General features: G+C 35.5%; 2 protein-coding genes and 1 non-coding gene across 5 annotated transcripts; all 3 read right to left on the bottom strand.

Annotated features, from left to right (window-relative positions):
• Positions 1–4127, bottom strand: LOC122051773 (ethylene-responsive transcription factor 1-like). Of its 2 annotated transcripts, none has more exons than XM_042613050.1 (3): positions 3757–4127; positions 472–1308; positions 1–369 (listed from the first exon to the last, which is right to left on the bottom strand). In XM_042613050.1, exons 1-2 carry the CDS (start codon positions 4007–4009, stop codon positions 485–487), a joined length of 1077 nt encoding a protein of 358 aa, XP_042468984.1. In that variant the 5' UTR covers positions 4010–4127; the 3' UTR covers positions 1–369; positions 472–484. The 2 variants fall into 2 exon arrangements, with proteins under 2 accessions (XP_042468984.1, XP_042468983.1); XM_042613049.1 differs by having other exon boundaries at positions 472–1311; positions 3757–4124.
• Positions 4128–7422: 3295 nt separating this feature from the next.
• On the bottom strand, positions 7423–14552 carry LOC122051772 (ubiquitin-conjugating enzyme E2 34-like). 2 transcript variants are annotated; one of them, XM_042613048.1, is made up of 10 exons: positions 14262–14552; positions 13733–13879; positions 12477–12531; positions 9251–9289; positions 8973–9036; positions 8814–8875; positions 8692–8731; positions 8532–8559; positions 8028–8119; positions 7423–7959 (listed from the first exon to the last, which is right to left on the bottom strand). In XM_042613048.1, the coding sequence occupies exons 2-10, from the start codon at positions 13787–13789 to the stop codon at positions 7677–7679; spliced, it is 720 nt and encodes a 239-aa protein (XP_042468982.1). In that variant the 5' UTR covers positions 13790–13879; positions 14262–14552; the 3' UTR covers positions 7423–7676. The 2 variants fall into 2 exon arrangements, with proteins under 2 accessions (XP_042468982.1, XP_042468981.1); XM_042613047.1 differs by having other exon boundaries at positions 14381–14552.
• A 201-nt stretch (positions 14553–14753) lies between these two features.
• On the bottom strand, positions 14754–14825 carry TRNAH-GUG. The gene has a single exon. It is a non-coding gene; the product is annotated as a tRNA-His (tRNA).
• Positions 14826–15030: the final 205 nt, after the last annotated feature.

Raw genomic sequence — 15030 nt, 5'->3', positions numbered from 1 at the left:
TTGATGGATCAAAAAATTTCATCAGCTTCCTATGCAGACCATGGAAGCAAAATGAATACGGCAAACATTTTATTAAGACTAGACATTGATCTGATAAATGCTCAGTTATGACATCTCAAGCACAAGAAGATATCCAACCAAGCATAACAGTAACAACAAGAACTTCATAGACATTAACTGCAAGAGTCATGACATGCAAGCATGTTTGAGTAGTAACAATATCTCCTTAGACGTACTTGATAATCAACAGTAGCATGGTAGCAACATATGAAATACATCAAGTGCCTAAGATAATAGGATACCCCAAATCTTTGATCAGTTAATCTAGCAGACGCACCTGGTTCTCCTATTCTCCTTCAGCACTGATTCCTGAAGCAAAAAAGGGAAATGGAAGGTATCACTCTTTCATGATGTCAAAAACCTTAGACAAAGCAAATGGCTTAGGCATTCAAATGGAAGTAGAGCACTTACAATTGCTCCTTATTTACATAGTATAAGGTCCCTCGGCACCATTCTCAGACATTGACAGAAGGTCTTCGAAGCTCCAAAGATCAACATCATACATATTCTGAATCGCATCACTACTTAGAAGATTCTCAATAGAGTCATCTGAGTTAACACTCTCCAGATAAGGTACCTGCACAGTCTTGATGGGATTCTCAAAAACAGGCAGTTCTTCACAGGGTTTGACAGAGTCATCAGAAGGCATTGTTTCAGTCATGATTGGAGTAAGAAATGTTGTGATCTCAGGAGTTTTACCCTCAGTAACACTGCTATAGTCAGAACCATCAAAAGAGTTGCTTCCTTGATCAGATTGGAAATTAATTTCATGTGCCTCAGTTGGCATAGATTGTTTCATCCTGGTGAAGGAATTCATGTTGACAGATTGCTTAATGTGTACTTTCTCTTCAAGGAAGTCGAAAGATGAGAAATCCTGCTCTGGTTCAATCAGGAAATTGGTAAGATTATTGAAGCTGAACTTCTCAGGTTGGTGTGATCTGAGCACTTTTGCTGTATTTAGTTTCAGAGGATGATTTTGAACAGCTGGTAGAATCTCATCAGAGAAATTCACTTTAGCTTTCTTGCCCCGGATACGACGGGCTTCAGCATCATAGGCTCTTGCAGCTTCTTCAGCAGTGTTGAAAGTCCCGAGCCAAACACGAACCCCCTTACGAGGATCTCTAATTTCAGCTGCCCATTTCCCCCACGGGCGTTGTCGGATTCCCCTGTATTGGGTCTTTCTCTTCCTTTTAGCACACTTAGCTGCAGGTCCACTGAATTCAACTGGTTTCAATGCATTTGGTGAATCTGCTGTACTTAGTAGAATAGAAAAAACAAATTTAGATCATTTGCAGCGTGACATTATGATTTTGCAGAAATTAATGAAAACCACAATAGACAAACAAAATCAAAAGAATCAAGCCTACAAAAGAAGACCTCACTAGGAACCAGATTTCAAAGCAGATGTTCCTGTTTCAGAAAAGAAAAATGGGGGAAAAAAAGAATAAGCATGTGACACTTTCATTTCTAGAGAATATACTAATATCTTCTATAATCATTTCAACATCTATATTTGTCCAAGAGAGGCAATAATAATAAAACAAATACCAATCACATCTATTTTTAGTAGTCTATACACATCATATTCAGCCATTGAACACCATTTAAGGCTATAATGCTAATATATCATCTTTTTCTTAAGCATCAGTTCATCTAGTCTTATTCTACCTGTCCAATTTTCAATCCTAATCTCAACTTATCTGATTATAAAATTTCTTTGAACATGTACATATCATCTTAATTTATCTCTTTTATTGCATACTGGAGATATGCCTAAATGTTCAAAGATAAGAGTATTAATTTTATTCTTTTCTCATCATGCACACATCTTCGTATTCTTGTCCCGCACCATGCACTCTTAAGAAGTTAGTGTCCAATAAAGAGACTATATCCTCCTAAATAAACAGCCTCAAAATACTAGCTTTAACTTTACATTAAAGCAACATCATTATCATAATAATTTTAACCATTTTTTATCTGGAATTGAAAAGTAACTGAATGAATACAGGTCAAGAGCAACATATTTTGCATCAAATGAATCTGCACAAACATCTGGCTGAATTATTAATTGAAGCATAATACATATGTTTAATTCTACTTCATCAAACTCATGAAAAAAAAAACATTCTGTGTATCATTCTTGCTGTAATAGGATGCAATTTAATCATGTTTCCAAACCAAGAAAGGTGGACTTGATTGTCCACAGGCTTAATATACCAGTAATTCATTTATGCAAGCCCTGACAATCATTAATCTTTTTTTACTAAAAGAAAACAATCTATTAAAGATAATGATTATTCTTAGTTCACTCTGATCCTCCTACTTGATTTTCTTTGATTTCATCTGGATTAGCCTCTTATTATTTCACCATCTGCCTTGAAGTTACTTTTGCATTTTGCCTATGCCCTTGTATTTGTTGATATCATTCTTGCTTCGTGGCTACAATGCATGGTGTGATTCACATACTTACTTGAGGATGACTACCGTGTACAAGTATTGAATGATTTCAAAGATTTAAAATACAATAATTTTTTCCCTAACTCTTCCTTGTCCATCGCAAGTTAACCTCTGACCGGACCACTCCATCACTCCTTGCTTCTTTGCTACATCTGGGTAGAACTTCATCCACAAATTCCTGACACTGCTGCACAACTACATCATCCAGGTCAAGGGCATGGTCCTCTGAGTTCCTTGGCCGAAGAATGCACAGCATATTTCATGCCAACATTGCATCTAAATATTATTTTGTGTCTACATCTTTTATATATATACATATATATTGATCTTATTTTGTGAATACCAGGACTTACCTCCTCTAATTTGAGGATGATGATTGTGTACAAATATTATACTATTTCAAGGTTTCAAAATACAACAATTTTTCCCAAACTCTTACAATAGCATGGTGTACATAATGTAAATGTTTTGATAAATAGGCAAAAGAATCAACTTCTTTAGTATTGATTCAGTGCACGCAATTGAACGATAGAGTGCAAGGCACTAAAAGCACCTTAAAATCTGCGTGAAGACATTATCAAAAAAGACAATGATCACCTATAAAAAAAAATTCATTACCAAGGATGAAGAGCAAAAACATTCCTAAGAAGCAACTTTGTGAATAGGAAGAATAACCGCGTTAGAAGAACATAAGAAATACGTATGAGAAGGAAAACTTCAAAGGATAAACAATTTCCATTCTCCAAAGCATCTCCTAATATATGGAAGTATTTTCCCTTTTTAGCCACAAAAATTATAAACGGAAAAATAATCACTCTAGAAGTGTTAATACAAACAGAAAGAAATTAGCCAAGCTCAAATTCTTTTGTTACAACCCCCAAGTAAAGTAAACCCCGCAATCTTCCCTGCAGAAAAGGAGCAATTGAAAAGGGTGCTTTCACCAAACACGAACGGGAAGATAAGAATAATGGGAGCAAATCCGAAAATATTTGCTGTCCAAAATGATACTCCACCCCGATGCAACCATAGGCACTAGAGAAATAAGAAAGAGTGCAAAATAAATAAGTAAATAAATAATCTCATCTTGGCGAGAAAACTGACTATTATTTAATATTTCAGTTCCTAATAACACAAGAACAAAGGAAAAGGAAAAAAATCCTTCTCGAGGAAAGAAATACTACAAGAAATCAAACCCTAGCATTAATTAAAAATTTCGCCCTTTTCTCCACAGAACAATACCTTTGGATCCGAAAGCAAGTGGCCTGTGGTTGAGTACCTCCACGTCAGAGTCCATCAGCTCCTCCTCGAACTCCTCGAAGTCCGCCTCGAAGTCATCCTCCATAGGCAGGCGCCGCCCGCCGTTCTTCTTCTTCTTCCTCCCCGCCTTGCTAGCTCCGCACTCCTTCAGATCCGGCCACAGGTAGTCGGAAGTCAGCCGCCAGTCGGGCTTACCCGCCGGAATTAAGTCGGTGATGATCGCCCCTCCGCACATCTTCGATCACCAACCCTCGTTTTTCCTTCTTCGACAGCGAAAAAAGATCTCTCCTTTTTTTTTCGGTTTCGAAAGAGGCTTTGAAATGCTTAGACAAACAATGAAAGGAAGGTGGGCACTTATGTTCAGTGCATCGAATGGTAGGTGAGACTAATTAACTTTTTAAAAATAATTCCCAAAATATTGGTGGAAAAACATTTTTCAATTAACACCTCATATTTATTTTCTCTTCTCTCGCAAAATATAATAAAACATAAAACGTCCTAATTTTAGAGAATTTTATCAAAATGCAATGGTGATAGAAGAATAGTGATAACATATCATTGTTATTGAAGGCCAATATTGTCGAGACGAAGAAATGTATTAGTCTCCACGAGTGTGGTGCAATGAGGGACAGATTCATATAATAATTGTCCTAAACTCTAGCTAAATCATGTTTAAGATGTTGGATTGTACTTCTTTAGTAATACAATTAAAAAAATTACAATCACCTATATTTAGCCTATTAAAATTCACCCTTTCGTATTCAAAATCCAATTTATCTCTAATTTCAAAATCCAATTTATCTCTAATTTCAAAATCCAATTTATCTCTAATTTCAAAATCCAATTTATCTCTAATTTCAAAATCCAATTTATCTCTAATTTCAAGATCCATTTCTGAATGATAAAATATTTAAGAGAATAAATAAGAGGATTGATCCTATTTGAAAGTGGTGGAGATGGAGCGCTGGGCATGTGGATTTATTGTTGACCGAGAGATGACTATGCTAGGGAGAAACGATGACGCTTGGCACTCCTTCCGGCTCCTTTCTACGCACACTCGAAAGAGCAAACAGAACGTTGTGGTGAAAATCGGGGAGGGAGTCATTGTGTAGACTCTCAAATGTTCAAGTTAGTAAGGTGGCCGAACAAAAAATGGAGAAGATAAACATTTAAATGCAAGTGTGTAATGTTGTGTACTAAAAGCATAAAGCATAAAGCATAAAGCATAAAACATAAAACATAAAGTATTACGCATACAACATATCTCACCAACGAAGAGAACCTTCCTTTTGATATCACCTCTCGTAATTTCCACAATAATGAGGCGACAAGGCATATTTGGTGTCAGAAGATGTTGAGTAATAGAAGGTGTAAAGTCTTCCTCCGAGGAAACTTTCGTTACACACGTATGAACAGTCTTTTGTAACCTCCACAATAATGATAAAAGTTGAATAGTCACTCTCATAAGAAAGTTTCGTTGTATGTATATGTTAGATATTAGGATATTTCCGGACGAATAGTTGTTATTCTCTAATGAGTTGTTAGGATTCCTTAACAATGTTGTCCCCTGGAGGTAATCCAACCAGACTCATATCCGACTGACTATATGTAATAGGAGACTAATAAGAATGGGGAAATGAGTACCTCCAATCTGACCATCCATTAGACCAACCAGGCTATATACTAAGTTGTATTATAATAGTGAAAAATGAGATGTCCTTTAAATTTAAACAACCATGCGTCCTACCTGTTATATACTGAGAGTGTCTTTGTTAGGAAGTGGGGAGCTTAGCCTTAGGTACGTCCGACACTTTAGACCGAGCAGCCATATGTAACAAGACTTGTCCTTGAACTATTATACTGGGATTTAGAAGTCCGATTGGATCAAATCATGGCTGACTGTAGGTTGGGAGATATTGTCTTTGCTATGTGTTGAGAGAATATTTCTGAAGGATGGAAAACTAAGATTCATTTGCCTGACTAACATTAGGGTTGTTTAGGTTTATTTTGTATATCTTAGCATCAAGTGGAGCAATAAGTTCTCTCAGTCTGACCAGTTATTAGGGTTGTTCGACCATATGCAGAGAGATTTGTACTCAAAGAATGGGAAATTGAGCTCCTTAAGTTCGACCGGCTGCTCAGATGACTGACTTTATTCTGAGTGTCATAGCGCTAAGTGAGGAGTTAAGTCTTAGTGAGAATAACTGATTTAGATACATCTATTATGACTCTGACTGTTACCTCATCCTTATTTTAACCATCATCATATTGACTTTGATTGATACATCATTTTTAGGTCTACTTATAACACGCGGATCAAATATCTATCTTTAATTTTAAGATCCATTTCTAAGTGCAGTAGTAAAATATTTAGGAAAATAAATAAGAGAATTATAGTTCAAATTTCAATAGAAATGAATATTTTAAATATTTTAGTGGTTGGTTCTAAATGTGTATACTTGTTCCGAATGTGATTAAACAATGCATGAGTAGTGAATTAGAATGGTGAAAGGTTGATGAGTCATAGTAGAGTCTGATTAAGTATTTTAGTCTTCAATAGTAAGAAAAATTTATTGGGGAGTTGAAAAAGGATTCTTACGGGTCAAAGTGAACTTTCAAGGTCATTGACTTTTAATGGTGTCCACGTCCATCGCATGTTGTTAATCAATAATAACAATAATTTCAAAAACAAAAATATTATAATTAATAATATTTGACCAATGATAACTATGGAATAATGACAATTTGTGATTTGTATAGTTAAAAGATTATACCTTTTTTAAGAAAAAAGAAATGCTAAAGATTGGTAAGGTGATAATATAAATAAATTATTAGGGTTATTTGTAATTCACACAAAGAAGGCATGTTTAAGGTATAATTTTTTTTAATTCTATTTTTGAAGATATTAATACTTTATTTAAAAATAGATATTATATGTATGCTTTAAAGTATACGATATAGCTTTTCTCCCTAAATGGAATCAAGTTAACATTTATAGATAACGAATCTAATTCTAAAAGCCTTCCCAAATAAAAGATATTTTTATTTATTTTAAAGGTAATTTAATTGTAAAAATTGAATTCAAATAGAGATCATTTCTCTCTAGCCCAAATAAATACATTTTTATTTATTTTAAATGTAATTTACTGAACTATTTATTTTTTTTAAAGGTATTTCTATTTAAATATCTAAATTTTGCATCTACTTTTAAAATAACTAAATTATGTATTAATTTTCTGTGTGAAAAAATTAATTATTTGGAATGTTTATTTTCATTTAGTCATAGTATTTTTTTTTTTTGATAATTTAAATGTTCAGACTTTGCCTAATAACCACCCCTTGAAACAAGGATGCGGTAAAGTCTAATGCCTGCATGGATCATCAATACATATTAGCCAAAAAAAAAAATCCGAAAATGAATTTAATTGAGTATTCCAACTAATTCTCATGATCTTTTAATTTCTTGTGAAATTCTTACTTTGTTTAAAAATATTCCTGGAATTTATCTTTGCAAAAATCCCTGACTTCATAAAAATATATAAAAGAAAAACAGGGATGGACTAGGCTAACTTGATAAAGGATCACCAGCATTTGACTAGATCTCAAAACATAATTACTAATGTAGTCATACCAAAAAAGTCAACAAGATGGTCGAATCTATTTAGGGATATATCAGAGTGTGGTGAGTGCATGCTGGATATCAAAACAGTTGAGAATAAGCACAAATACCCAACTAAAAATCCTTGCAGATGATGATGCACGCCTGCCTGTGCAAAATTTTAATGATATGCACATCTTGTTAACTTTTTCTTATGAAGTAGAGAGAACGATCAAAAGATCGTGCATAGCTCAAGGTTGGAAGGTTCTGCGAGTGCCAGACTTTGTCGGTTGTAACGCAAATATCACATTTGGAGAAATGGCAAGGCCATCACAGCGCCAAAGATGGAGAGCAACAGGAGTAGTAGCCAAAATGGAACTGGCTTTGATTGCCTTCTTCTCGCTTCTCGGTCTGCAACCTCCTTGTCTTGGTCTTCTAGTTTTGTAGGTGCTACTGTGGTGGCCGTCAAAGGAGGACTCCCTTCATCCTTTGTCTGAGGTTCCGAGATCGATTGTGTAAGAGCATGCTGTTGCTGGTACTTCTCGACGTACTCTGGAAATAGCTTCCTAAAACTCGTGCATTTCTTACTGTGCAAAATGAAAGATGATAAGAGGCATTGTAATATGATAAACTGTGAGAATTTTAAAACATTTACCTCTCGCAATTGTATGCAAGCGAAGCTTTCGCCAATTGTCTCTTTTCAGAATCAGATGTCTTGATGCTACCAGTGGTTTGGTGATCATCCATCTGCGTCGACAAAGTTGATATAGATACACAAAGGAAAAATGTTTAAGATGCAAACCTATCAGTGAAGTTTCAGATGATGAACATCTTCAGTATAGTAATGTTTTTTTCTTTGCATGATGCATGAAAAATTAGCATATATCTGGAACCAGCCAAATACTTCCAAGTAATTCTAAAAGTTGATAGATTTTTAACCTAACAAAGGGACTTCATAATTATGAATCTTCATGAAAATATTGATCAGCATATTCCCTTTTTAAAGTGGTGGTTGTGAAATTTAGATCCATATTTACAATCCGAGCTCATTATGCAAGGAATGTGGAATTCTTTTCTTCTTTTTTTTGTTGCTCTCAGGACAATAATTTTTTTCTAATTGGAAAGAAAATTAGAGCATAAATCAATACAAACAACTCACCATGAAGGAAAGAAGTCCGGTCAGTATGCTGCAACCATAGGTAACATATTAGAAAACAGAAAAAGATGTGTAACTAGCAGAAATTTGTGATTAAAAATAAGAATTTGTTTAAGAATCTATAAATAACATGGAATTTTTCGACCTATGGGTCATATCTTACCTTGATACAGACCACATAGGATTCCAGGACTCTGGATGGACTGAAAAAAACAACAACGATGTATCATGTTCATCTAATCACCACAGCAGACTAATGAACTATCCACTTCTTTGAGAACTTACAGTCACTCATTGACAAACAGATCTTCGTGTTAGTAGAAAATCGTCCATTGGGTGTTATCAGGCTGTATAAAATGAAATTGGTATAACTTTACTTAATGGAAATAAACATACCGTGGTTATCTACTTGTTGACTAGTTGAAACATTTGTATACGGCATACCTAATACTAGGAGGCTTGAATGGATAATCAGGTTGAAATTTCAGTTTCCCATAGTAATATCCACCTCCATGAAAAAAAAAAGAGATTTAGCTTAGATGCATAAACAAATACTTGAATGCAAATAAGAATTAGCAGACAATTTTAGAAACAAGACGATTAAATACCTAGTTGAATGAAGAATTATACAAGGAAACGAATCTAGTAATACCCAGGTAAAGGAGCTAGAAATAGCTATTTTATACAATCAACATATGACAATATTTACAAAGGATACTTACCTTCAAATGGTGTGCCTTTGCTTCCTTCAAGCACAAAATCTGAAAGAAAACCACATTCAACTAATTTAAAATAATGATTGGCGACAAAGAATAATCAAAGAAAGTTTAGGATGACTTAAACATCCATAATTCCAGGGTTCACGTGCATTCCAAAAATTGATAATTAAGAATGGAAAGCTAAAGCCTCTAAATAGCAATGCAACAAGAAAGTAACAGCTATCGATGTAAAGTATCAAGAAGATTGTAATGAACCAAAACTTTCTGTAGTTCATTTGGCTTATTGCACTGAATACATCTGCACCACCACTAAGGGGCAAAGCACAAATATGCTTGTGCAAACAAATAGCTGAAGCCACGAAACCAACTAGGAAAACTAGACAAATACTTCTGGTGTCTGAATGTTACATGGTCTCCTGTAGACTCCTAACTCAAGTATCATGAAAAAAACCCTATCGTGAAGCAGTTCGATTGAAGGATCAATTGCCACATTCATTCAATGTCTACATCAGAGTTCATTATCTCCATTCTCCATGGGATGGATGCTCAAGGTCTTTTCGTCAAAGAAAAGAGAACAATACATGAAGCTGTGCATTGTTTATTGCCAATTGAATGATGCAAGGATCAATTATCCTGTCTCAAATTGATTACTGTGGTATTACGGCTTTATTGGTGACTCATTCTCCCAAAGTATAGCACATTATAGGGTGTCAATAGGATCTTTGTTTCTCTAAAGCAGGGCATTCCTCAGACAACAGTGGGGCACTACCAAGAATGAGATATGCAAGGATCTTATTTACCTAGTTGCCCATTTAGTTTGACTTCATTGTTTGGTGAGGGCTCATGAGGGAAAGCCATTGAGTTTTATGGGTGTAATGTAAGTGTTTTCACCCTGCAGTGCTACTGTACAAAGGGTAGCAAAGTCTTGTAGTTACCTTTACTCTAATCGTAACCACAATGCTAAGACTAATTTCTGCATCACGTCTTTCAATTAAGAAATTCTTGTTTCTTGAAAGAGGATTTGTGTGATTGGCATTTTGTTGTTGCCATATTGGGTAAGCTTGTGAATGCATTTGTGATGCAAGCTTGAATTGGAGTGGATGTGATTATGTAGCTTGAAGTACTTAGAGGATCACAGTGAAACCATAAGTTGCTGGAGGAAGAACCATATTTCATCTTCTTTTTGACTGCTTGACTTGCTTCTCTATTTGTTGGCTCAAAAAAGACTTATGATATGATTATAATATGATGCTTATAAATAATGATACTTGCTTTACGTCATGCCTATACTTGTGTACAGATAGCAAACAATGCATGTCAATCCACGATGCCTAACATGTTTATTATATCTATGCTGAGTTTTTGCTACTTGTTTAAACCATTCCAATATTGTTGCACAGTAGCTGAGACATATTAATGAATATGGGTTGTGCTTCGAGCATAGAGATTATGACTATTTGATTCCTTTGGACCTCTCGCTAGATAATTGGCACAGTCATCAACATTCTTTTATCAACATGGCACTTGATCAATCAACAATGAGTTTGCGGACTACCATGCATTGGCAGCCATATCCAAGCTTAAGCAGACACAAAGTACTACTATGCTGTGTCAAATTGCTAGAGGGAAACCCATAGGTTCTTTGCTTCTTAAAGGCACATAGCTATATGCGATAGCCAAAGTACTGTAGCATGGCGTGTGCGCATTATGACCTATCAGTATTAGCATAGAACCTCATCATAATTTCAAGTTTAGGCTACCTTTGCAAGTTACATTCACATTAAGTTGCTATATGACATCTTGTTATTTACCTTCCTATCTTTTATTTACTTTCCTATTTATTATGCATACCATGCTGCTACATTCCTACCATCTATTTCCCATTTGACATCCCTTTTTACCTTGCCATCTAGATCAGCCTGAGGCGAATGGTAGGGTTGTCAGATTGAGTCAATAGGCGCATCTTTAAGGCATACTTTGTGGCTGGAGTTCGTGGAGATTAACTTGTTTGGATCTTAAAAGGCTTCTTTGTTTGCCTTTAGATTCATTTTCCTACTACTTATCTCTTTAGTATTCTATTAGTCAGTATGCACTGACAGATGATTTGGTTTCCATAATGAAATGATCTAGTTCAACTACTACTTTTCTGCTATGATCTAACAAGTTAATAGGTGAATCCTCTCATCTATGTGGGTTGTGACACTGCGTAGCGAAATCAGAAGAAAAATATATACACATCAAAACTTTTACTATAGTCATATTGCTTCGTATTTCCTATATCAATTTTTGTAGCTTTTTTTCCCTCTTAACCTAGTGATACTAACATTTCAAACATATCATAGTGTAAAATGGAGCATGGGAGTATGAACCATAGCTCATGTTCAGTGGTATATTTTCTCGTTCTACTCCCTCCTTACACGAGGCCTGCTAAAGAATAGTCAAACTGCATTTCATGATTAGACAAGCAATTATAAAATCAAATACACAAGGCCCCCGAGGCAAGGTTGAGTTGGCTAGTGTGGAGCAGAGTTGCTACCATAGGACAAGGGTTCAAATCTTGGCAAAGTCGAGAAAAAAAAGTCCTCCGCACTGGCCAACTACAACTTCCCGATTTACCTCCTCACAGATGGTCGTAGGGCCAACCGTGTGGGGCCGCTGGGGTGGTGGATTCCACCTTTTGCTACTAAATACACTCCAGATATCTTCAATCCAAAAGATAAGTATTCTGAACCAAATAAGATGTCAATTTTTATTCCTCAACTATCTTCAGCTGAAACTCATAAATGTACTCAATGTCTAAAACTACATCTCTAGTGGCCGTTTTTATGCATCTAAATATTATTACATGAGAGAAGCCAAAGCTTTCAAACAAACTGAAAAATTGTCCAATACCAATTTATTAATATACAGAATGTAGAAAATAAATTATTTATGGTATTAAAATGCGTAATCTAGATCCACATAAGAGCAAAATACTATTAGAGAAAACCTTGAGATCATTCACATAGTTGTCAAGTACCCGCCAAGGTCAGGATTGGTGTGCTGATCTAATTTTGGACAATCAGTATAGCAGGCAAAAATCAATATAACATTTGGTTTTACAGCTCTTTTTAAACTCTTAAAGATGCCATAATTATCATTGCACCATAAAGTAGAATAATAAAGATGAGAAAGAGAATCTACTATCAAATTGCATCATAATCAAAATAGGATAGATAAAACAACTCACGCCAATCTAAAATATCACTGGGGGAAGGTCGAGCAACAATCTGTGGAGGTGGTTCCTGAAAATTAACAATATCAGAGATACATTATCAAGAAAGATGAATCCCACAAAGTAAATTTTGAAGGGGAAAAAAAACTAAAATGACAGAAAAAATTGAAGAAAACTAAAATCATTCTTCGATCAAATTCATTCGACCTACAGCTTCCAAAGGAATCATCACAATTAATACTGTTTAACCTTGAGCAATGGCACGGGAAGTTGTGTAAGATACTCACCAGCCAAGTCCAAAAGGAAAACAGGAAAAGTTGAGAATGAACAGAGGAGCACTTTGTCCTCACTCGTATGTAAATTATGTTTAACCTTGAATGCAATTTGTAGATTCAACCACAATAGTCCCTCAGAACTCGAAAAGTCGCAACGAAAATGGCTGATTCAGTAGCATATTCCGGAGCTGCCACTGTTGGAACTAATGATGCAAATGATTGACCCATCATTGCTTTATTCCACTTTGATAGACCAGGAGAGACAATTTGCACCTATTTAACATGGTTTACAGTAGCAGGTGTCGGAGAAATGAATTGAATTTCTGCACATTCTGAAATTGCCTCTATCCACATAGCACGAAGTCAGGGCGATGCTTGCTGCAGCATGTGCTGTTCAGCTGACATTTGATGCAACAGAAAGTTAAGTGTATCATCCTACTCGGCCAAATAGCTGGATCATTGATCCCTGGAGTGGGCCAGTTGGTCTGATTTCTCATATTTGAGAACGAAATTGAGTTTGTTTCGTCTAGTTCTAACGTAAGGCATATGGTTAAGAAGGGAATTGGTGACTTAACTAGAGTCAAAGCATTAATTTTTCTACTCATTTTCATCTTCTATACCACTTCCATCAAAGCATGAAATGGAACAATCAGTCAGGTGTAATGACCTTCATATGCTTTTCATTTTTTTACAAAGTCGCAGCTTAATGATTATCCACAAGTCCTAATGTATTCTAAGGGATAAATGGAAAATTCTTGAATAAATTTCTCAGATGGTTCTGCATTAAGAAACTCTGCAAGTAACGTGCACTAGCATGAGTGCATGACAATTATCATAGAAACATGTAGTTGATACAGAAGAAATAAATGATGCAAAAAGTGAAGCTTAAGTTTGGACTTTTGAGCGTAAGAATTTTCTGAAGAACTGAAGCAATAAACCAACAGCTCATGAACAAAATCAAACTTAAACTGGCAAATCAAACTTAAACTGGCATACCCTACAAAGAGCTTGAAATTCCTTCTGAAGGCGTCTTACACAGGCCTTATCTGTCATTTTCTATAACCCAACTAAGTTGATAAACCCAGTGTCTTCAAACCCTCGTCAATCCCCAATTGTAAAGCTAGGTTGATTTGACGTCAGCTTCTGCAGTATGGCCAGTATTAGTTTAGAAGATACAATTGCAGACCTATAGTCAGTTGATAACATGTGATAATACCTTGAAACAAATATCAAGTATTACTAATTAGATAATCAAACAAAACGTAGAGGAAAAAAAAAAGGCTAACTTCAAGGTTTTTTTCAAATATGAATTCAAAAGTCTAAAAAGACTTGGCAAGTGATAGGAAAATTCAAATCGAGCATAGTAAGCTAAAAACATATGTAGAATTCAAATATGAATTCAAAATTTACGTCTTTATGTTTCAGAAAACACGTAGCCAAACCCATACATCGAACCCCTAATCCGCTAAAAAAAAACAGAAAGGAAAAAGGAGCAACCACGAGTCAAACCAAAAAATTTACGAACCCTAATTAGCAGATCGATCATGAACTAGACGGATCGAAACCAATCGACCGCCATAAGGCAAATCCCAGACCCCAAATTCAGATCACAAGGAACAGCGAAACGTTGAGATCGACGAAGACCTGTGCGAATCCGCCGCAGAAAGTTCGTGCGATAATAGTCGCCCCGGTGAGCCGCTGCGTTGCAATCCAACGAGACAACTACGAAATCGATGTGATCGAGAAGGATCGAGATAGCGATGGGGAGAGAGAATCCCGGCAGCGTAGAATGGGGAACAGATTGACAATGGGTCTACTGTCCGAACCGATCCAAGTGGATTGTAATAAAATATTATTTTAATAAATTAAATTTATATTTTTTTAAAATTATCAACTATATCGACTGCAATAACTAAATAAGGTAATTTGTGGAGCAAGTGAATAAATATGGAACTCGAGTATGATCTTTTATGGTAAAGAATCCTCTGTGCCTCTGTGCTAAAAATGAAAAAAATAATGTGGCTGCTGGGATTCGAGCCCAGGTCTCTACGGCCACAACGTAGAATTCTCACCACTAAACTACAGCCACAATGCTTATTTGTGTAATTAGTCACATAATTATATTGATAATGTTATTGATTGCTGATCCTCTTTACATTCACTCCAGTGAATTGCTGTCAGCAACTCCTCCTATCTTCCTGCACCAGGCCAGATCCTTCGCTCAATCTTCATCTGCACGTTAATACTAAAAGAGAATTACTCATCATGATTAAGATGTAGTAATTATTAAAATA

This window comes from Zingiber officinale, chromosome 3A (genome assembly GCF_018446385.1).
Source record: "Zingiber officinale cultivar Zhangliang chromosome 3A, Zo_v1.1, whole genome shotgun sequence".
NCBI classification, from domain to species: domain Eukaryota; kingdom Viridiplantae; phylum Streptophyta; class Magnoliopsida; order Zingiberales; family Zingiberaceae; genus Zingiber; species Zingiber officinale.
The sequence above is the reverse complement of the archived record's forward strand: the minus strand, read 5'-3'. Positions and strand labels throughout refer to the sequence as shown.